The sequence below is a fragment of the Coregonus clupeaformis genome, chromosome 24 (assembly GCF_020615455.1).
Source record: "Coregonus clupeaformis isolate EN_2021a chromosome 24, ASM2061545v1, whole genome shotgun sequence".
Classification (NCBI taxonomy): Eukaryota; Metazoa; Chordata; class Actinopteri; order Salmoniformes; family Salmonidae; genus Coregonus; species Coregonus clupeaformis.
Genome location: NC_059215.1, coordinates 54,981,054 through 55,005,769, shown reverse-complemented (window position 1 = coordinate 55,005,769; position 24,716 = coordinate 54,981,054). Strand labels below are relative to the sequence as shown.

The window sequence follows — 24,716 nt, the reverse complement described above, 5'->3', positions numbered from 1 at the left end:
GAGCAGTGGAAATGCGTTCTCTGGCAGTCCAACGGATGAAACTGGGTTTGGCTGATGCCAGGAGAACGCTACCTGCCCCAATGCATAGTGCCAACTTTAAAGTTTGGTGGAGGAATAATGGTCTGGGGCTGTTTTTCATGGTTCTTAGTTCCAGTGAAGGGAAATCTTAGCGCTACAGCATACAATGACATTCTAGATGATTCTGTACTTCAAACTTTGTGGGAACAGTTTGGGGAAGGGCCTTTCCTATTACAGCATGACAATGCCCCCGTGCACAAAGCGAGGTCCATACAGAAATGGTTTGTCGAGATTAGTGTGGAAGAACTTGACTGGCCTGCACAGAGCCCTGACCTCAACCCCATCGAACACCTTTTGGATGAATTGGAACGCCGACTGCGAGCCAGGCCTAATCGCCCAACATCAGTGCCCGACCTCACTAATGCTCTTGCGGCTGAATGGAAGCAACTCCCCGCAGCAATGCTCCAACATCTAGTGGAAAGCCTTCCCAGAAGAGTGGAGGCTGTTATAGCAGCAAAGAGGGGACAAAGTAAACATTATGAGCAAGCAGTACCACGGCAAATGCACCCTTCTGTTGCTTGAAATGCAAAGCTCACAAAATATGGGATATTCACTTTTATTTTATATCACTCAAATATCCAATTAATGGTGGCCAATATTGAGACATCGTGAGGCTACCCTACGTATCTGAAATTACATGATCAATTGACGTTTACTGATCATGAAAAGCATGCAGTTACTTGCTGTATAACTCTGATAATAGAGCTAAATGTGCACAATTGTTTTGCATGGAATAATCAGACATATTTAGGTCTGACTATGCTTTTCAAGAGGTGATGATATTACCACAAAATAGTTAACATTTATTTAACAATCCCTTGAAAACGGCACGCAGTTGTCAATGGTTTTTAGTGGAGCTGTAGGATCTCCTTGCCCCCCCCCACAGCAGGCAAATGGAATGTTCTAAACATTATTGTGATGTTTTATTGAAAACCACCTATCCTGAACTCTGAGGCTTTCAGAACTATGATTTAGATTAGAAGGATGCTGACAGAAATGTCATGTATAGAACTGAAACCATTCTCTACTAATTAAAATAGAGAATTGTGTCTGTTCTTTACATTACATTTTTATCAGTAATGCTCAAGGTTTGACCTTCTCTGTGCTTGTCAACATTATTCGCCATTATTATAAGCGGCCACTATACGGTAGAGCATGGCGTTTGCAACGCCAGGACTGTAGGTTCGATTCCAGGGGCCACCCATTTGAAAATGCATGCATGCACGACTGTAAGTCGCTTTGGATAAAAGCGTCTGCTAAATGGTATATATTATGTTATATATATTATGTTATATTACATATACAATACATTGATGTGTAAATAAGGTGAAGATGGTTTACTCACATTTAGAAGGTATGTGTATGGCTCCTTGGCTGAGCTGGGGGGCGTGGGATAGGAGGAGAGAGAAGAGAGGGAGGAGGAGGATAGGGTGGTGGAGGAGAGGGGTGCATCGCCCCCTACTGCCAACCTGCTGTCGCTGAGTGTGAGGCATTGCTCACTGTCCCATCAAAGTCCCACCTGCTCAACACACACGTGAAACGAACACAGAGGGCAATCTGCACACACTCCTGCCGAGCAAGCTTGTGTCTCTCCCTCTCTCTGTTGTCACGCCCGGTCTTCAGCCGGAGTTTCTCTTCCTTTTCCGCTACCTTTTCCCCTGGTTTCCTTTGGCTCTCAGCCTCTCGCTCTCTTTTGTCTCTCTCTTTTGCTCAGGTCCACGCCTTCCTGCAGTCTTCCCTAAAAGAAGGGGGAGAAGGGGGGAGGAGAGGAGAAGAGAGGGAGGGGCACGTGTCAGAAGGAGAGACAAATGACCCTGCACCATGTGGTCAGGGCTAGAGAGAGCCAGGAACACACATCCAGTAGCATGTTCATTCCTAGTTTAAAGACAACTAGCAGGAAAACAACACATTTAGGTAATGAGCTCTGTAGCTCAATTGGTAGAGCATGGCGCTTGTAACGCCAGGGTAGTAAGGTTCGATCCCCAGGACCACCCATACGTAAAAATGTATGCACACATGACTGTAAGTCGGTTTGGATAAAAGTGTCTGCTAAATGGCATATTATTATTATTATAATGACATTGACCAGTGTCCATTATGGAAGGACCAATCAGATAAGCAGATGGAGTCAACACCACAACAAGAGGGTGAACTAACAGACCATAGCAGAGACAACAGAGGTAGATAGATGAAGTGATGAAGTGATGAAGTGATGAAGTGATGAGGTGATGAGGTGATGAAGTGATGAGGTGATGAAGTGATGAGGTGATGAAGTGATGAGGTGATGAGGTGATGAAGTGATGGGGTGATGAGGTGATGAAGTGATGAAGTGATGAAGTGATAAGGTGATAAAGTGATGAGGTGATGAAGTGATGAGGTGATGAAGTGATGAGGTGATGAATTGATGAGGTGATGAAGTGATGAAGTGTCACATCAGATAATAGACAGAACACAAATAGATAAATAAAAGGACATTTGCCATTAGATGAAGTGGTGGAGCCACTCAAGGGAACTCAAGTGGCTAGGCTACATCTGTGGTTGTTTGGTAATAAGCATGTGGTAAACACAAAATTAATAGAAAGTCATTACTAATTGACAAAGATTAAATTAGATTGGGTTGGTTTAGCTCTATTGAAAAGCTCAAGACTACCTCTCTGATTGTGATAAGTAGCTGTTAAATATGTTATCATCAGTCATGTTGTGGGGGCTAGGAGGCCACACAGTCTCTCCCATCTGTACCCCTGGTGCCTGGCCGAGCCACAAAGCATGGCCTGCTTTTCCACTGGCATCACATTGACTAGATGATGATTGTTTACCGAGGCTCAATGATGATGAGTGTGATGTGATGTACAGTAGCTTTTTGGATTGGTTATTTGTTAGGGTGCAACAGTCCATAATGACAAGAGAAAGGCACTGAGAGACAGGTGGATTATAGGGAGAAGGATTTGGTAACCGATGGTGATAAGGGATGGAGAGAGGAAGTGAAGGAGGAGAGGGGGGAGAGTGATTATCATTCATTCTCTTTTATCATTCTCAGTAATGGCTGCTGGTCAGTTAATTGACATGGATATCTCCAAGTCAGTCAGTCAGTCACACTTATGGGGAGGATGGGCCATTGTAATCAAATCAATTCAATGTGTATTGGTCGCGTACACAGATTTGCAGATGTTATCGCAGGTGCAGCAAAATGCATCTGTTTCTAGCTCCAACAGGGCAGTAATATCTAGCAATACAATAACAATACACACATAATCCAAAAAGTAAAGAAATAACAAGAAATTAAGGAATATCCAAACAAGCAATAATAGCTGCCAGCTCTCGCTGGCTTTGTGTTCATGTTACCTGATGAAACTGCTGTACAACATCTTGTTACCATCTGATGCACATTCAAATGTCATAAAAATCCACACTGCAGAGCTCTCCCTGTCCTCTGCCGTACCCTGATTGTATTACTGCTGATGATATCTGGAAATGTGCATGTACACCCTGGCCCATCTACTGTTGCTAGCCCCAATTCCTGACTTGTGCTCTGATTTCTGCTTCACTGATTTCTGCTCTCGTAAAAGCCTGGGGTTTCTGCACATTAACACTAGAAGCTTATTACCTAAAATGTATCTATTGAATCCAATCCAGATGTGTTGGTCATTACTGAGACGTGGTTAAGAGTGTTTTGAACACTGATGTTAACCTTTCTGGTTATAACCTTTTTCGGCAAGACAGATCTTCCAAAGGTGGTGGAGTGGCAATATTTACCAAGGAACACCTTCAGTGCTCTGTTGTCTCTACCAAGTCTGTCCCCAAACAATTTGATTTTCGGGTTTTAAGCATCAAGCTTTCAAATAGCTCTTTGTTGACTGTTGCTAGGTGATATCGTCCTCCATCAGCATCAGCCTGTCCTAAGCTCTCTCCTGGCCCCTTACACTAAGTCTGAATTTGTCCTGCTAGGTGACCTAAACTGGGACATGCTTAAACCACCTGACCAAGTCCTAAAGCAATGGGACTCCCAAAATGTTTCTCAGATTATTACAAATTCCACAAGGTATGACTCCAAACACCCAGAAAAGGCTACCCTCCTTGATGTTATCCTCACAAATAATCCTGATAGGTCTCAGTCTGGTGTTTTCTGTAATGACCTTAGTGATCACTGTTTTACAGCCTGTGTTCATAATGGCTGCTCAGTTAACGACATGTCCTGATTTGTCATAGACGCTTGCTAAAAAACTTGAATGAGCACCTCTGTAAATTGGTATACAATCAGCTTGATCCCCTCTGCCGAAGACACTTGGACCTTCTTTTTGTATATTTTCAGTGGTATTGATAAGAAACACGCCCCCATAAAGAAAATTATAATTAAAAACAGGTTCAGCCCCTGGTTCTACGGTGATCTGGCAGAGTTACTCCACTTCAAGAATTCCATTTGGCGAAAGGCTCGGCACACGCATACTCAGGCTGACTGGCTGCCGTTCAGGCAAATGAGAAATAAGTGCACTCAGGCTATCCGGAAGGCTAAAGTTAGTTACTTTATGGAGCAGTTCTCTCTCTGTGGGTCTAAACCCAAGAAGTTCTGGAAAACGGTGAAAGACCTGGAGAATAAACTCTCCTCCTCACAGCTGCCCATGTCCCTTAATGTTGAGGATGTGGTTGTTACTAACAAGGAGTGCATGGCTGAGCTCTTTAATCACCACTTCATTAAATCAGGATTCCTATTTGAATCAGCCATACCTCCTTGCTCGTCCAACATTTCCTCATCTTCCAGCCCTTCTAATGCGACTAGCCCCGATGCTCCTCCCTCTTTTCCCCCTGCCCCGCTACAAAGTTTCTCCCTACAGGCAGTCACTGAGTCTGAGGTACTAAAGGAGCTCCTTAAACTTGACCCCAAAAAACCATCTGGGTCAGATAGTTTAGACCCTTTCTTCTTTAAGGTTGCAGCCCCTATCATCGCCAAGCCTATCTCTGACCTTTTTAACCTGTCTCTCCTCTCTGGGGAGGTTCCCACTGCTTGGAAGGCAGCCCCAGTGCGTGCTTTATTTAAAGGGGGAGATCAAGCTGATCCTAACTGTTATAGGCCAATTTCTATTTTTCCCTGTTTATCAAAAGTGTTGGAAAAATTGTCAACTGACTGGCTTTCTTGATGTCTATAGTATTCTCTCTGGTATGCAATCTGGTTTCTGCTCAGGTTATGGATGTGTCACTGTAACCTTAAAGGTCCTAAATGATGTCATCATTGCCCTTGATTCTAAGCAATGTTGTGCTGCTATTTTTATTGACTTGGACAAAGCTTTTGAAATGGAAGACAATTCCATTCTTGTGGGCCAGCTAAGGAGTATTGGTGTCTCTGAGGGGTCTTTGGCCTGGTTTGCTAACTACCTCTCTCAAAGAGTGCAGTGTATAAAGTCAGAACATATGCTGTCTCAGCCACTGCCTGTCACCAAGGGAGTACCCCAAGGCTCGATCCTAGGCTCCACGCTCTTTTCAATTTACATCAACAACATAGCTCAGGCAGTAGGAAGCTCTCTCATCCATTTATATGCAGATTATACAGTCTTACACTCAGCTGGCCCCGGATTTTGTGTTAAACGCTCTACAACAAAGCTTTCTTAGTGTCCAACAAGCTTTCTCTGCCCTTAACCTTGTCCTGAACACCTCGAAAACAAAGGTAATGTGGTTCAGTAAGAAGAATGCCCCTCTCCCCACCGGTGTGATTACTACCTCTGAGGGTTTACAGCTTGAGGTAGTCACCTCATACAAGTACTTGGGAGTATGGCTAGACAGTACACGGTCCTTCTCTCAGCACATATTCAAGCTGCAGGCTAAGGTTAAATCTAGACTTGGCTTCCTCTGTCATAATCGCTCCTCTTTCACCCCAGCTGCCAAACTAACCCTGATTTAGATGACCATCCTACCCAGGCTAGATTACGGATACTTAATTTATAGATCAGTAGGTAAGGGTGCTCTCGAGCAGCTAGATGTTCTTTACCATTCGGTCAACAGATGTTCCACCAATGCTCTTTATAGGACACATCACTGTACTCTATACTCCTCTGTAAACTGGTCATCTCAGTATACCCGTCGCAAGACCCACTGGTTGATGCTTATTTATAAAACCCTTTTAGGCCTCAGTCCCCCCTATCTGAGATACCTACTGCAGCCGTCATCCTCCACATACAACACCCGTTCTGCCAGTCACATTCTGTTAAAGGTCCCCAAAGTACACACATCCCTGGGTCGCTCCTCTTTTCAGTTCGCTGCAGCTAGCGTCTGGAACGAGCTGCAAAAAACACTCAAACTAGACAGTTTTATTTCCATCTCTTCATTCAAAGACTAAATCATGGACACTCTTACTGACACTTGTCGCTGCTTCGCGTGATGTATTGTTGTCTCTACCTTCTTGCCCTTTGTGCTGTTGTCTGTGCCAATAATGTTTGTACCATGTTTTGTGCTGCTACCTTGTTGTGCTGCTACCATGTTGTGTTGCTACTGTGTTGTTGTCATGTTTTGTTGCTACCATGCTGTGTTGTCATGTGTTGCTGCCATGCTGTGTTGTTGTCTTAGGTCTCTCTTTATGTAGTGTTGTGGTGTCTCTCTTGTTGTGATGTGTGTTTTGTCCTATATTTTTATTTTAAATCCCAGCCCCTGCAGGAGGCCTTTGCCTTTTGGTAGGCCGTCATTGTAAATAAGAACTTGTTCTTAACTGACTTGCCTAGTTAAATGAAGGTTAAATAAAATAAAATAAATACAAAAATGAATGTCACGGTGTCAATCAAACAAATTAGAAACCATGTGTTTGAAACATTTCTATGTATTCCATTTGTCACGATCGTCTATGTCGTCCAAGTATGACCAAGGCGCAACGTGTCCAAGAAACATGACTTTATTTAGCAAAGTAACCAAAATCCAAAACAAAAGACGACTCAATGAAGTCCACGGTACACAGACCGAAAACGGAACAAAAACCCACAATCCCCACAGGAAAACATTCAGATTAAATATGGCTCCCAATCAGAGATAACGAGCCGACAGCTGACACTCGTTACCTCCGATTGGGAGTCATAGACCAAACCTAGAAATGAAGCCAACAGAAAAGCAAACATAGAAATACACCCAAACCCAACATACCAAAATACACCCTGGCTCAAATACTAAAGTTCCGGAGCCAGAGTGTCACACCATTCCAGTCATTAAAATGAGCCTGTCCTCTGATGTTTCCTCCCACCAGCCTCCACTGATGCTGAACCGATTCAACAATATCTGGCAACCAAAGAAAGATATAACCATTCAGCGATTCCAAGCACTAAGACAATAGATCTAAATCAACTGAGAAAGAATGGATTCAACAATATCAGGCAAGGAGAAGAGAGAAAGAGAAAAAGATTCAGGACTTCCAACTCCAAACACTGAGAGAATACAATCTAAATCAACGGAGAAAGGCAGTGAGATGAGATTAAACAGGGAACAACAATTAGAAGAAGTGAAGCACATTCAATAAACCAGTGTAAACTAACAACATTAGGTTAAATGGTCCATTAGATTCAAGTCACTTCGCCTGACAGTGCTACCCCACAACAACCATGGAAAGACAGAGTGGGATAGAGGAGAGGAGGTGTGTGTGTGTGTGTGTGTGTGTGTGTGTGTGTGTGTGTGTGTGTGTGTGTGTGTGTGTGTGTGTGTGTGTGTGTGTGTGTGTGTGTGTGTGTGTGTGTGTGTGTGTGTGTGTGTGTGTGTGTGTGTGTGTGTGTTGGGGTGGGGTGTGATGGAAGGTTTCAGCTGTGACGGTAATTCCCCCTCCACATAATCACACACCAGCTCTCCCAATCAATGTGTCACCTCTCTCTACTGCCATCTTCACACACACCTCTCCTCTGCCAGACTGTGTGATATTAGTACTGGCTGTTTAGAGTGTCTTTTACAGGGGTGTCCGGGGGCCCAATTACCAGATGGGGCAACTGGGCTGGCCAATGGCAAATGTGTGTGTGTGTGTGTGTGTGTGTGTGTGTGTGCATGTGTTCTTGCGTGGGTGTAGGGGTCTGGGCCGGCACAGGATGAATGGAGCAGAGCAGGGCCGTGGTTAGAGACATAGACTCAGAGACACAGACACACAGCTACACAGACAGACATACACACAGACACACAGCTAATGTGATAAGGTGTCTGAGAGGGTGCTTGGTGGAGCCCACCCAGATTAATGCCACCGACAAACTGCACGCAACTGCGGCAGGAAAGTGAATTACAAATTAAACCCTAACACACAAGACACACACGCACCACACACACACGTACGTCCCAGTTTCCTCTCTGCAGCTGCCGCTGATCCAACCTCAGCCCTGTTACCTGCCTCCTTGGCTCAGGGGAGAGGTCAGCAGCAACACCAGAGACTACAGCTGGAGGACCTATAGCCTTATATACAACCTAAACATGTAAGGGCCGTCTACAGCCATGTCTCAGGGCTGTCAATAGGTTATCTGATCTGGTGGTGCCATCCAACTTCATTCAATCAGCCAACTGAAAGAGTCTATCAGAAGTGGAAGATGAAGTGATAGAGAGAGAGAGAGGGGGGGAGAGGGAGAGAGAGAGAGAGAGAGTGAAGGAGAGAGAGGGAGAGAGATAGAGAAAGAGAGAGAGAATGAGGGAGAGAGAGAGAGAGAGAGAGAGAGTGTGAGAGAGCGAGAGAGAGAGAGAGAGAGAGAGAGAGAGAGAGAGAGAGAGAGGGATCAAACAATGAGGCAACACCCCAAATCAACATAAATCATTTTAGTGTGACTTGCTACCTTGATAAATAATTGATGTGGCGCATTGAAACATTTTGCTAGAGGGAGGGGACAACACAAAAAACGAAATGCCAAAGCAAGAGAAAATGTATAGGCTTCTACATGATATCTACATTGTAGTAGTTATTTAGCAGATGCTCTCATCCAGAGTGACTTACAGTTAACTAAGGTAGGTAAAAACAACCACATATCACAGTCATTGCGAGTGAAGCCTTCTTCAAAATTGCAGCTATCTGAAAAATATATAGCCGTTTATATGGCATGTAACGTTTATTGCAGCTGTCTCTGGTTGCATCCAGCTCCTGTATGTCTGTATGTCTGTTCACTCTCTCATCTATTAGATATGAAATTGCTCTGCTATCACAAACAAACAAAATGCCAAAGCAAGATAGAATGTATAGACTATTTGATGCAATATTGCTTTTTTAATTTAATTGCAGCTCTGGCTCCAGTGGCATCTCTCTCCTGTCTGTTCACTCTGTCATCCATTAGATCTGAAATGGCTGTGCTTAGAACTAGTAAGTAGCCTTGCTACACTCAGTGGGGGCATGTTGGCCTGTCAATGGGCTCTCTGGGTATTAAAGCGGTATTGATGACAGCCACTCTTGTTTAACAGCCACTCTTATCAAAGACAGGATGGAGGGAGGGAGGGAGGAAGGGAGGGAGGGAAGGAGGGAGGGGCGGGTGCACGGGCGGGTGGGCGGGCGGGGTAGGGCAGGAAACAACACAGAATGGAGCCATTTGAGTCCATCATATTCTGTGTATTACAGCAATAACACAGATTCTACGATACAAAAGCTCAGCATCTTCAATTGACTGGAAATGTTTAATAGTTGAGATAACATTTTTGTTAGCTCCACAATATTAATCTATTAATGAAAAAGTTCTGCCCTGGCTTATTTGTTACCTGCAGAAAAGCTGTTGCTGATATCATTAATAAACTCATTCTTAAGGGCTTTCCCCAAAAAAATAATCAGTTGAAAATAATTCAGGCAGCCTATTTCAACAAAGAACTTAAATAGCATATTGGAAAAAATAGACTTTGTTATTGTATTCCACCTGTGTGAATATGTGTAGTGGGAGGAGGGGGGATGAAATAAATGAATACAGTGGAGGAAAAGGATTTAGTCAGCCACCAATTGTGCAAGTTCTCCCACTTAAAAAGATGAGAGAGGCCTGTAATTTTCATCATAGGTACACATCAACTATGACAGACAAAATTAAATAAAAAAAATCCAGAAAATCACATTGTAGGATTTTTTATGAATTTATTTGCAAATTATGGTGGAAAATAAGTATTTGGTCAATAACAAAAGTTTCTCAATACTTTGTTATATACCCTTTGTTGGCAATGACACAGGTCAAACATTTTCTGTAAGTCTTCACAAGGTTTTCACACACTGTTGCTGGTATTTTGGCCCATTCCTCCATGCAGATCTCCTCTAGAGCAGTGATGTTTTGGGGCTGTTGCTGGGCAACATGGACTTTCAACTCCTTCCAAAGGTTTTCTATGGGGTTGAGATCTGGAGACTGGCTAGGCCACTCCAGGACCTTGAAATGCTTCTTACGAAGCCACTCCTTCGTTGCCCGGGCGGTGTGTTTGGGATCATTGTCATGCTGAAAGACCCAGCCATGTTTCATCTTCAATGCCCTTGCTGATGGAAGGAGGTTTTCACTCAAAATCTCACGATACATGGCCCCATTCATTCTTTCCTTTACACGGATCAGTCGTTTTGGTCCCTTTGCAGAAAAACAGCCCCAAAGCATGATGTTTCCACCCCCATGCTTCACAGTAGGTATGGTGTTCTTTGGATGCAACTCAGCATTCTTTGTCCTCCAAACACGACGAGTTGAGTTTTTACCAAAAAGTTATATTTTGGTTTCATCTGACCATATGACATTCTCCCAATCCTCTTCTGGATGATCCAAATGCACTCTAGCCAACTTCAGACGGGCCTGGACATGTACTGGCTTAAGCAGGGGGACACGTCTGGCACTGCAGGATTTGAGTCCCTGGCGGCATAGTGTGTTACTGATGGTAGGCTTTGTTACTTTGGTCCCAGCTCTCTGCAGGTCATTCACTAGGTCCCCCCGTGTGGTTCTGGGATTTTTGCTCACCGTTCTTGTGATCATTTTGACCCCACGGGGTGAGATCTTGCGTGGAGCCCCAGATCGAGGGAGATTATCAGTGGTCTTGTATGTCTTCCATTTCCTAATAATTGCTCCCACAGTTGATTTCTTCAAACCAAGCTGCTTACCTATTGCAGATTCAGTCTTCCCAGCCTGGTGCAGGTCTACAATTTTGTTTCTGGTGTCCTTTGACAGCTCTTTGGTCTTGGCCATAGTGGAGTTTGGAGTGTGACTGTTTGAGGTTGTGGACAGGTGTCTTTTATACTGATAACAAATTCAAACAGGTGCCATTAATACAGGTAACGGGTGGAGGACAGAGGAGCCTCTTAAAGAAGAAGTTACAGGTCTGTGAGAGCCAGAAATCTTGCTTGTTTGTAGGTGACCAAATACTTATTTTCCACCATAATTTGCAAATAAATTCATTAAAAATCCTACAATGTGATTTTCTGGAGAGAAAAAAATCTCAATTTGTCTGTCATAGTTGACGTGTACCTATGATGAAAATTACAGGCCTCTCTCATCTTTTTAAGTGGGAGAACTTGCACAATTGTTGGCTGACTAAATACTTTTTTTCCCCACTGTACATGCAACACTTTACCCCTCAGGGTCTGTCTGGAAAATCAAAGAGCGAAAGAGACAGTGAGGACAGTGTGAAGAAGGGATTTCAAATGAGAGAGAAAGAGAGATATGGACAGATAACAGGTTTCACTCAGCAGAAGATGAGAGGAGTGAGGGATGGAGGGATAGAGGGAATAGGGGGTCAACCGACTGGAAAAAATAGGAGAGGAGGGTATGGACAGAGGATATCTTGTGGATGGGGTGGAGGATGAGAAGAGAAGGAGAGGAGGGTATGGACAGAGGATATCTTGTGGATGGGGTGGAGAATGAGAAGAGAAGGAGAGGAGGGTATGGACAGGGGACCACATGGGGTGGGGGTACAGTAATTCATGGACCCCTGCAGAGTTAATTATTTATTACCTTCCTGTCACGTCAATTTGACCCAAATGTATAATTCATATTCAGCGGTGTTTGGTTCACCATATATTTGGTTTGTTCCCCAGGACCCAGACCGATCGCCTACACTGCACCTTTCTCTTTCTCTCAAAAAATTTGCCCCAGATTCACCCACATTCATAATTTATATCCCCCCCCCATCTCTCTACCCCGGTCTCTCTCTTCCTCTCTCTTGCAGGGTCATTTATACAAGAGCCTGTTGCAGTGAGACTGCTCTCAGACCCACTTTGTCAGAGCTGGGGAGGAAAACTACTTGTCTTGGGAAATGATTAATACCTGTATCTCTATGTCTGCCACCTGTTTCTATTTCTTACTATGGCTCGTGGAATAAGATATGGTAACTGTTACTCAGTTTGTCATGTTGTACCATGACAACATTTTAGTCTGTCTTGTGTTTTATATCATATTGTACAACAGCTGATGAAACTAACACAGTAAAAGTGTGAAAGAATTTGATCAGTGTTATTTCCTGATAGTTACAATCTACACAGGACCTTCTAATCAGCAGGTTTGCATTGGTGGGAGTTTCGGCTTTCCATGGTGACATCACCATGCGGTAAATTAGTTAGACCAATAACAAAGAGAGTTCCAAACCTGTCTGCCAATAACAGCTAGTTTTCTGTCATAGACACACCTACAGAGGGAAAGTCCAATGGAGAGAAGGGTGCATGGATGAGTGGTCGAGCTGTGTGATGTGTAGATCAGAGGTTTATGAGAGAGCTCCTCACTCTGCCACTGCTTGCTAGTGATGTGCAGTTTGCAAACGATTTGTTCTTTTTGAACGACTGTTTTTACTGACTCGATTCATTTTTTCTGAGTGACTGGTTCGTTTTAGTTGTTTGTTTGACTTGCTGGCCGCAATTAATTCTACAGCAGGATTATTACACGCTGCTCCAACTCACCGGCTCCGGAGACGTGCAGGCAGTACAGAGAAAAAAACATGTTTAGAACTGATAATTGATTTCATGGTGCAAGAATGAATTGATTATTGAATGTTATTGATGGACACAGATTTGTAGAACCAATACCTAGGCTACAAAGCCTGCCTCTGCTCAACACTCGAACTCAATAATTAATCGTTTAGGGGCTGCTACAGTTCGCGAAGGAAATTCTCTAATCTCCCTCACGGCAGTCAAGTCATTCCGCCAAGTCAGTCCGGTTGCATCCATAACTAGACCTCGTTTCAAAGGTACAGATGTAGGATCTTAATTTGAGCCAATTTGCTGCAGGAGGAAAATAATCCTGCAGCAACAGGAAATGTGAATTATTATGTGGATTAAAATTCATGGACATTTTTGTAGGGGTTGATACAGATGTAGGATCTTAATTTGAGCCAGTTTGCTACAGCAGGAAAATAATCCTGCAGCAACAGGAAATGTTAATTATTATGTGGATTATACTTAATGGAAATTTTTTGTAAGAGCAAATCAAGTCTGACATTTTAAAGTGGAAATTACAAACTTTAGATGCCTTTTCAAACCTCTAATACACTACAAGTTTGCATTTCTTGAGGTGCAGAACAATTCTCAGCGACAAAAAAGTGATCAAATTAAGATCTCCGTCTATATTCAACCCTGCTCTGATCTGACCCTTCAATTTAATAAACTCCTCTGTCCATATTGCCTTGGACAAAAGGCAATATAATGGATTAATTCAAAATCATCCAACTTTATTGGGTTTCTTTACAACATAAAGACCAAAACCAAGTTCTCTCTAGGAAAGCCTGTGCTTTCCTTCACATTTAAAAAGATATCTCTACATATGCCTCTGTATTTAAAATGGTATCTCTCCATATGTCTCTGGATTTAAAAGGACATCTCTCCATCTGTCTCTGCATTTAAAATGCTATATAACGTTGCTAAAGAACAGCAGGGGTGACCATTACGTTTTAAATCAAAGGTTACAAGAAATAAAAAGAACACACTCTAAATGACACATAGACGCTTATCTACAAATAGGCAGACCAACAGTTGTGCAGATAAAAATAACACATCTATAAGCTCAACATACATTCAGTTGGCATTCCAGTCACTGCTGTTAGATGTCAAACAGGGTGATTATATTCAGATTCTCTCTCCCTCCCTCTGGCTTGTCAGGGTTAAGGGCTAATATAGGGGTGACAAAAAGCTGGAGAAAATAAAGGTTGTCAGGGGGACCTACTACCACATTCTCCACATAGCAACAGCATCAGCATCCCCCCTCCTGACTACACATACAAATTATGTTATTCAAACACACGTGCGGACAACCATACGCTCCCTCCCGGTTAGCAGTTATCACTCATAGTCAGACTGTGTGTGCATGCATGCACACACAGTCTCAGACACAAACACACACACACATGCACGCACGCACGCAGACACACACTCACACACACACTGTCTTACAGACACACACGCCAAGAGGAAGAGAGATAGAGATAACAAACGCACTCTGGTACTGCAGAAATACTCAAAGGTATTTTCTTCTTCTTTGTGAGACTTAACATTTATTGACTTTTTCTAACTTGCCTTGACTGAAAGTCAAAAGCAGTAAAGAGACATTCATTTAAAAAAAAACATTTTTAGTCATTTAGCAGACGCTCTTATCCAGAGCGACTTACAGGAGCAATTAGGGTTGAGTACCTTGCTCAAGGGCACATCGACAGATTTTTCACCTAGTCGGCTCGGGGATTAGAACCAGCGACCTTTCGGTTACTGGCACTATGCTCTTAACCACTAAGCTACCTGCCGCCCTACTACATTCCCCACGCACTCTGTCACTCTTTTACCTCTCCCCAACTCTCTCTCCCCCACCCTCTCTCTCTCTCTCTCTCCCTCGCTCTCTCTCTCCCTCTCCCTCCCTCTCTCCATCTCTCCCCCCTTATCCCCCCCTCTATCCTATGGTTTATACTGTCTGTCTACACTGCAGAGGGAGGAAGTTACCGGCAGCAGGTTTGTTTATTTATTGATGTTTTCCCCCTGAAGACACAATAGGAGGAAAGGAGGAATAGAGGGAGTAATATAAGGGATGAATAATTCAAGTGAAGGAGTGGACTCATTAAGAGAACAGTGGGCTTTAGAAAGGAGGAGAGGAGAAGAGGATGATCGGAAGGGAAGAGGAGAAAAGGGGGGAAGAGAGGAGAAGGGAAGAGGAGAGGAGGTTTGTACATGTTGTGGATGGGGTGGAGGAGGAGAGAAGAGGAGGAGAGAAGAGGAGGAGAGGAGGGGGGGATACATGTTGAGCACGGCCTGATGGGCGGAAGGAGAGAAGACAGGACATGGAGAGAGAGAGAAGAGAGGGAGAAGAGAGAAGGACAGTATTGGCTAGAGATCAAAGATCTTCATATACTGAAGTATGTAGTGTGCAAAAAATACAAAATATATGAGATATTTAAAGTGAAGAAGAAAGGGATAAAACAACATCTAGAAAGAAAGAAATCAACAAAGACATTTATTTATTTTATTTTTTAAGAAATTAAAAACTATGGGCTCATAAAAGTCCAAGGCCCATAACAATAATTAGATTGCATAAAATACCTGGGTTGAGTGTAATGGTGTATATCATGTCTCTCTGTGTCTTCATGTCTCTCTGAGTCTCCATGTCTCTCTGTGTCTCTATGTCTTTATGTCTCTCTGAGTCTCCATGTCTCTCTGTGTCTTTATGTCTCTCTGAGTCTCCATGTCCCTCTGTGTCTCCATGTCTCTCTGTGTCTCCATGTCTTTATGTCTCTCTGTGTCTTTATGTCTCTCTGTGTCTTTATGTCTCTCTGAGTCTCCATGTCTCTCTGAGTCTCCATGTCTTTATGTCTCTCTGTGTCTCCATATCCCTCTTTGTCTTTATGTATCTCTGTGTCTTTATGTCTCTCTGTGTCTTTATGCCTCTCTGAGTCTCCATATCTCTCTGTGTCTCCATGTCTCCATGTCTCTATATCTCTCCATGTCTCTCTGTGTCTCCATGTCTTTATGTCTCTCTGTGTCTCCATGTATCTCTGTGTCTTTATGTCTCTCTGTGTCTCCATGTCTCTCTGTGTCTTTATGTCTCTCTGTGTCTTCATGTCTCTCTGTGTCTTTATGTCTCTCAGTGTCTCCATGTCTCTCTGTGCCTCCATGTCTCTCTGAGTCTCCATGTCTTTATGTCTCTCTGTGTATCCATGTCTCTCTGTGTCTTTATGTCTCTCTGAGTCTCCATGTCTCTCTGTGTCTCCATGTCTCTATGTCACTCTGTGTCTTTATGTATCTCTGAGTCTCCATGTCTCACTGAGTCTCCATGTCTTTATGTCTCTCTGTGTCTCCATGTCTCTCTGTGTCTCCATGTCTTTATGTCTCTCTGTGTCTCCATGTCTCTCTGTGTTTCCATGTCTCTCTGTGTCTACATGTATTTATGTCTCTCTGTGTCTCCATGTCTCTCTGTGACTTTATGTCTTTCTGAGTCTCCATGTCTTTCTGTCTCTCTGTGTCTCCATGTCTATCTGAGTCTCCATCTCTCTCTATGTCTCCATGTCTCTCTGTGTCTCCATGTCTCTCTGGGTCTCCATGTCTCTCTGTGTCTCCATGTCTCTCTGTGTCTTTATGTCTCTCTGAGTCTCCATGTCTCACTGTGTCTCCATGTCCTACTGTGTCTTTATGTCTCTCTGTGTCTCCATGTCTCTCTGAGTCTCCATGTCTTTATGTCTCTCTGTTGTCTTTATGTCTCTCTGAGTCTCCATGTCCCTCTGTGTCTTTATGTCTCTCTGAGTTTCCATGTCTTTATGTCTCTCTGTGTCTCCATGTCTCTCTGAGTCTCCATGTCTCTCTGTGTCTCCATGTCTCTCTGTGTCTCCATGTCTCTCTGAGTCTCCATGTCTCTCAGTGTCTCCATGTCCCTCTGTGTCTTTATGTCTCTCTGTGTCTTTATGTCTCTCTGTGTCTCCATGTCTCTCTGAGACTCCATGTCTCTCTGTGTCTTTATGTCTCTCTGTGTCTCCATGTCTCTCTGAGTCTCCATGTCTCTCTGTGACTCCATGTCTCTCTGTGTCTCCATGTCTCTCTGAGTCTCCATGTCTTTATGTCTCTCTGTGTCTCCATATCTCTCTGAGTCTCCATGTCTCTCTGTGTCTACATGTCTCTCTGTGTCTTTATGTCTATCTGTGTCTCCATGTCTTTATGTCTCTCTGTGTCTTTATGTCTCTCTGAATCTCCATCTCTATCTGTGTCTCTATGTCTCTCTGAGTCTCCATGTCTTTATGTCTCTCTGTGTCTCCATATCTCTCTGAGTCTCCATGTCTCTCTGTGTCTCCATGTCGCTCTGTGTCTCCATGTCCCTCTGTGTCTTTATGTCTCTCTGAGTCTCCATGCCTTTATGTCTCTCTGTGTCTCCATGTCTCTCTGAGTCTCCATGTATCTCTATGTCTCTCTGTGTCTCCATGTCTTTATGTCTCTCTGAGTCTCCATGTCCCTCTGTGTCTTTATGTCTCTCTGAGTCTCCATGTCTTTATGTCTCTCTGTGTCTCCATGTCTCTCTGAGTCTCCATGTCTCTCTGTGTCTCCATGTCTCTCTGTGTCTCCATGTCTCTCTTTGTCTCCATGTCTCTCTGTGTCACCATGTCTCTCTGAGTCTCCATGTCTTTATGTCTCTCTGTGTCTTTATGGCTCTCTGAGTCTCCATGTCTTTATGTCTCTCTGTGTCTCCATGTCTCTCTGATTCTCCATGTCTCTCTGAGTCTCCATGTCTCTCTGTGTCTCCATGTCCCTCTATGTCTTTATGTCTCTCTGTGTCTTTATGTCTCTCTGAGTCTCCATGTCTCTCTGTGTCTCCATGTCTCTCTGTGTCTCCATGTCTCTCTGTGTCTCTCTGTGTCTCCATGTCTCTCTGTGTCTACATGTATTTATGTCTCTCTGTGTCTCCATGTCTCTCTGTGTCTTTATGTCTATCTGTGTCTCCATGTCTTTATATCTCTCTGTGTCTCCATGTCTCTCTGTGTCTCCATGTCTCTCTGTGTCTCCATGTCTCTCTGTGTCTCTCTGTGTCTCCATGTCTCTCTGTGTCTACATGTATTTATGTCTCTCTGTGTCTCCATGTCTCTCTGTGTCTTTATGTCTCTCTGAGTCTCCATGTCTTTATGTCTCTCTGTGTCTCCATGTCTCTCTGTGTCTTTATGTATATCTGTGTCTCCATGTCTTTATATCTCTCTGTGTCTCCATGTCTCTATGTGACTCCATGTCTATCTGTGTCTCTCTGTTTCTCCATGTCTCTCTGTGTCTACATGTCTTTATGTCTCTATGTGTCTCCATGTCTCTCTGTGTCTTTATGTCTCTCTGAGTCACCATGTCTTTATGTCTCTCTGAGTCTCCATGTCTCTCTGAGTCTCCATGTCTCTCTGTGTCTCCATATCTCTCTGTGTCTTTATGTCTCTCTGAGTCTCCATGTCTCTCTGTGTCTCCATGTCCCTCTGTGTCTTTATGTCTCTCTGTGTCTTTATGGCTCTCTGAGTCTCCATGTCTTTTTGTGTCTCCATGTCTCTCTGAGTCTCCATGTCTCTCTGTGTCTCCATGTCCCTCTGTGTCTTTATGTCTCTCTGTGTCTCCATGTCTCTCTGTGTCTCCATGTCTCTCTGAGTCTCCATGTCTTTATGTCTCTCTGTGTCTCCATGTCTCTCTGTGTCTTTATGTCTATCTGTGTCTCCATGTCTTTATATATATCTGTGTCTCCATGTCTCTCTGTGTCTCTCTGTGTCTCCATGTCTCTCTGTGTCTACATGTCTTTATGTCTCTATGTGTCTCCATGTCTCTCTGTGTCTTTATGTCTCTCTGAGTCTCCATGTCTTTATGTCCTTCTGAGTCTCTGAGTCTCCATGTCTCTCTGTGTCTCCATGTCTCTCTGTGTCTTTATGTCTCTCTGAGTCTCCATGTCTCTCTGTGTCTCCATGTCCCTCTGTGTCTTTATGTCTCTCTGTGTCTTTATGTCTCTCTGAGTCTCCATGTCTCTCTGTTTTTCCATGTCGCTCAGTGTCTCCATGTCCCTCTGTGTCCATGTCCCTCTGTGTCTTTATGTCTCTCTGAGTCTCCATGTCTCTCTGAGTCTCCATGTCTCTCTTTGTCTCCATGTCTCTCTGTGTCTCCATGTCTCTCTGAGTCTCCATGTCTTTATGTGTCTCTGTGTCTCCATGTCTCTCTGTGTCTCCATGTCTCTCTGAATCTCCATGTCCCTCTGTGTCTCCATGTCTCCATGTCTTTATGTCTCTCTGTGTCTCCATGTCCCTCTCTGTCTCCATGTCTTTATGTCTCTCTGTGTCTCCATGTCTGGATGTCTCTCTGTGTCTCCATGTCCCTCTGTGTCTCCATGTCTCCATGTCTTTATGTCTCTCTGAGTCTCCATGTCTCTCTATGTCTCCATGTCTTTATGTCTCTCTGTGTCTCCATGTTCCTCTGTGTCTCCATGTCCCTCTGTGTCTCCATGTCCCTCTGTGTCTCCATGTCTCTCTGTGTGTTTGTCTTTGTGTATCAGTAGATATGTTATACTGTGTAGTGTGTCTCCATGTAATAGAGTGTATCTTGTTCCCTAGATGTATCTCTGTGTCTCTGTCAGCCTGTTGTGTACCAGTAGATCAGCCATCAGTGTTTTCAGTCAGCAGATCAGATAATCCTCAAATCAAATAATCCTCTGGTCAGATAATCGAGACTTCTATAGATGGAAACCTACATTCTTTAATCTCTGGTAGCCTCTTAACTGGGCTTAAATTGGCTGGATTCTATTGATAACATTATATTGATAAGATAGTTTAACGGTCTGGGCTCTAGCGGGATAATTGATCATGTGACAGGCCAAAGATTACATTTGGCGTAGTTGGCGGGGTTAGCTACTCTGGATTAGATCATCTCTAATCTCCCACTTTACTATAACATAAATCAGAAAATAAATTCAGTCACTAAGAATTGTTGTGCTAATTAAAAATGTGGAAAAGCTTAATAAACATGCATGAAAATACTGTGATTAAAATGCATGGGATGTGGAGTCAAAATAACACAGTTACAGCATCAAACAAACCAGTCATTTCCAGCCTCTTAGTAGATTTGATACACACTGCCTGTGGTTCTCGTTAGCTTGCTTCGTTAGTGTCATCATCAGAGAGGATACGGATGTATGCTGTGCCTGTAGGGCACACTCCCTAATTACAGCTGCCATGGAGATGATGCACAGCACGCACACACACACACACAAACACACACACACGCTCAGCAAAACATTAACCCAGTTTACACATCCAGACTAAATGGCTGCTAATGTAATCCGTCAGGGAAACTAATCTACATTACCTACACACTGAATGGGATTAATACAATCAACCAGGAAAACTACTACAGTACATGGTATTACATGGGGACTATACAAAACTACTACAGTACATGGTATTACATGGGGACTATACAAAACTACTACAGTACATGGTATTACATGGGGAATATACAAAACTACTACAGTACATGGTATTACATGGGGAATATACAAAACTACTACAGTACATGGTATTACATGGGGAATATACAACGCTCCAATAACCCAGAGATAGTAGGCCATGGAGATACATGTATGATCTATTTAAGTCAGTGGCCCATAACGATGCCATACTGTAACCCATAACAAGAGGTAGAGGTATGCCATTAATATAATAATATGCCATTTAGCAGACGCTTTTATCCAAAGCGACTTACAGTCATGCGTGCATACATTTTTTTCTTTTGTGTATGGGTGGTCCCGGGGATCGAACCCACTACCTTGGCGTTACAACCGCCTTGCTCTACCAGCTGAGCTACAGAGGACCACACTATATGTATTGTCATAGGTCAGGACGTACAGTACCGAGAGGTGGTGGCACACAGAACATACGTCCAGTAGCCACTAACATCCCATAATAAGGCCTGGAGATAGGCCAGGACAGAGAGGTGGTGGTGGTGGCACAGAACAAATAGGCCTCATCATAACGTTGCCTGGGCCTTTCTTAACATTAGCCTGGGTAAATAGGAGCAATCATGACATGAAATTAAGCGGAAAAACCCATTACCAGTGACCTTCTCTCTCTCTATCTCTCTCTCTCTCCCTCCCTCACTATATTTCTCCCTCCCTCATGTCACTCCCCCTCTCCATCTATCTCACTCATCCACCCTCTCTTCTCCTCTCCTCTTCTCTCTCCCTACCTCCCCCTCTCCTCCTCCCTGATCAGAGAAAACAGTCCTGTTGTTTGTCTCGTTCAGATGGTAACTATGACCTTCAACCCCCTGGTTTTTAAAGACCCGTTGTGTACTGATACACAGGGTTGGGGGTTGATCTCGGTCCATCCCTCCATCGCTCAGCGTGAGAGATTATAAAGATAGGATCCAGGTGAGAAGCTGAAGGCTCAGAGGACTATCCATGAGTGGAGAGAAAAGGCTATGGGAGGAGAAAGAGGAGGAGAAAGAGGAGGATGAGAAGAGATAGGGATGGGAGGAGAAGAGAAGAGAGGAGAGGAGGGTGAGAAGAGAAGAGAGGAGAGGAGAAGAGAAGAGAGGAGGGGAGGGGAGGGTGAGAAGAGAAGAGAAGAGAAGAGAAGAGAGGAGAGGAGAAGAGAAGAGAGGAGAGAAGCAGCTAGAGGAAAAATCAGTAAACAGTATCTGTCAGAGCAGGCCAGGGAGAACAGCTGGAATCAGCTTCCCAGTATCGCCTGGTATCTTACAGTATTAGCAGTGTTAGCACAAACATCAGCCGGTTGGACAGCACAGCAATGGAAGAGAAGAAATAGCCCTAAACCAACTGGACACCACAACCATAAATAACACTGTCATTTACAACACCATAACAACACTCTAAGAGAATACCGTAGAAGTCATACACACCTTAAGAACAGGCCTTAGGTAAAACTCCCATCTGATTCTGGTTCCGTTTATATGAGCAGGAGCATAACAACTCCATCTAATTCTGGTTCAGTTTATATGAGCAGGAGCATAACAACTCTGTCTGATTCTGGTTCAGTTTATATGAGCAGGAGCATAACAACTCTGTCTGATTCTGGTTCAGTTTATATGAGCAGGAGCATAACAACTCCGTCTGATTCACAGGGAACGTCTTAATTTTGGGTCCGATTCCGACCCGAGTTAAGTGTGTATAAATGGAATGGAATTCCCTTTTGATCTACTTTTCTCTCTCTACATGTATTCTGACCTTGAATTTAAGCATGAGAATAGCATGCTATTCATCCTCTGCTCATTTGGGGTGGAGATTGAATAAATGAAGGTGTGGCTGACGTGTGTCTACAGATATTCCATGTTCTGACATGGACTTAATTCCCTTATTATTCAACCACATTTACGCGAGAGGAATCCATGAATAAGGTCCATGAATAAACCATGAATAAGTGAACCTACTGGTTCCAACTTGAAAAAGCATCTAATTTATTATTTCTGATAGAAATAACACCATTCTCCATGCACTATAATTTACAACTTGAAAAGAGCTATTGATAAGAGCTAGGTAAATGAATAATGCGTTTGGATAAGGGAATTGTAAATATAAATGACACTTGTTTTAGATCGTTTTTACCTTATAATCGCTGAAGACAAATATGAAACCAGCAATATGGCAGCAAACTGAAGCATATCAACACACTGTATCAACTTTCCCACAGTAAAATTTATGAAATACTATGCAGAATTTAAATTGTACTGCCTTTTAACTTGCAGGGATGAGCACTCTGGAATGTTTTAATTACAGGCTACCCCGACTTTCTCTTTCCTATTTCTATCAGTATCGCCCATCAGTAGGCCTAATAACCACATATATTAAACTGCCACATATATTACTGTTAGTTCCCTTTAGTTGGTATAGCCTACATAACCATTCCATTTCATTACATTGTTTCGTTTACATTAATTTGCATCACGCCATGTGGTTGTTGCTGAGGATCATTAGTAACAGTTGATAATATATAAAAAATGAAAGACATGTACATAGGCTACTTAAATTGTTATGTAACAGTTTGAACCCGATGCATGGTGCAATACTTGGCCATGTCATCACACAGTTCCATGGTTACTGCTGGCATTAAATGAGGGTATAGCCTACTATTGTACACTATTTTACCTATTATAGTTATATGTCACTAATCTTCCAACATTACCATGGGTTGAAGAACTGAATGTGGCAATTTTCAGAATTAATCAAACCACAGTTTTCTTTCTTTCGTGCGTAAAGGCTCTCCAAACCTGTTTTTTATGATTGATAAATACTTTCCTAAACCTAAATAATCTACAAGATCAGAATATTTTTTTATCTACCAATTGGTGGTGAAACTGATACAAATATGCATATATTTAGAGGGCTTTATTTAATTGATCCCTAATATTCTGAACCTGTTATCAAAATTCAAACTACATAAATGATACACTGTATTTAAAGGTATGGTTTAAGATAAATGTACTGAAAACCCAATTGAATGAAAACCACAAGAAAATCTGTTGGCCAGCAAGTGGAAGGTTTTTCATCGGTTTAATTAAATGTATTCAGTGCGCGCAAGGTAGCCACACCTGCAGAGTGCGTTATGTGACTGAATAACGTGAGTCTGAATACCAAATACTGAGAAGTGCGAATCTGCCCCCTAATGAGCAGGTCCAAAGCCTAGCACAATACCTCAGATAACCCTTCATGGGTGGTAGACTGTAACCCGTTACACTATACCTCAGATAACCCTTAATGGGTAGTAGACTGTAACCCGTTACACTATATACACTATACACTATACTATAAGGCTATAGTGGCTTGCGAAAGTATTCACCCCCCTTGGCTTTTTTCCTATTTTGTTGCCTTACAACCTGGAATTAAAATAGATTTTGGGGGGGGGGTTGCATCATTTGATTTACACAACATGCCTACCACTTTGAAGATGCAAAATATGTTTTATTGTGAAACAAACAAGAAATAAGACAAAAAAACAGAAAACTTGAACGTGCATAACTATTCACCCCCCTCCAAAGTTAATACTTTGTAGAGCCACCTTTTGCAGCAATTACAGCTGCAAGTCTCTATAAGCTTGGCACATCTAGCCACTGGGGTTTTTGCCCATTCTTCAAGGCAAAACTGCTCCAGTTCCTTCAAGTTGGATGGGATCCGCTGGTGTACAGCAATCTTTAAGTCATACCACAGATTCTCAATTAGATTGAGGTCTGGGCTTTGACTAGGCCATTCCAATACATTTAAATGTTTCCCCTTAAACCACTCAAGTGTTGCTTTAGCAGTATGCTTAGGGTTATTGTCCTGATGGAAGGTGAACCTCCGTCCAAGTCTCAAATCTCTGGAAGACTGAAACAGGTTTCCCTCAAGAATTTCCCTGTATTTAGCGCCATCCATCATTCCTTCAATTCTGACCAGTTTCCCAGTCCCTGCCGATGAAAAACATCCCCACAGCATGATGCTGCCACCACCATGCTTCACTGTGGGTATGGTGTTCTCGGGGTGATGAGAGGTGTTGGCTTTGTGCCAGACATAGTGTTTTCCTTGATGGCCAAAAAGCTCAATTTTAGTGTCATCTGAACAGAATACATTCTTCCATATGTTTGGGGAGTCTCCCACATGCCTTTTGGCGAACACCAAACGTGTTTGCTTATTTTTTTCTTTAAGCAATGGCTTTTTTCTGGCCACTCTTCCGTAAAGCCCAGCTCTGTGAAGTGTATGGCTTAAAGTGGTCCTATGTACATATACTCCAATCTCTGCTGTGGAGCTTTGCAGCTCCTTCAGGGTTATCTT

General features: G+C 43.1%; 1 protein-coding gene across 5 annotated transcripts in view; it reads right to left on the bottom strand.

The window, feature by feature from the left end:
* l1cama (L1 cell adhesion molecule, paralog a) overlaps nucleotides 1-24,716 on the bottom strand; it is a 127,617-nt gene that overhangs the window by 49,924 nt on the left and 52,977 nt on the right. For all 5 annotated transcript variants that reach the window (XM_041845503.2, XM_041845506.2, XM_041845505.2 and 2 more), the window contains exon 2: nucleotides 1,424-1,816. In XM_041845503.2, coding sequence (XP_041701437.2) covers nucleotides 1,424-1,571 — 148 coding nt within the window. In that variant the 5' untranslated portion in view covers nucleotides 1,572-1,816. The remainder of the gene's footprint in view (nucleotides 1-1,423; nucleotides 1,817-24,716) is intronic.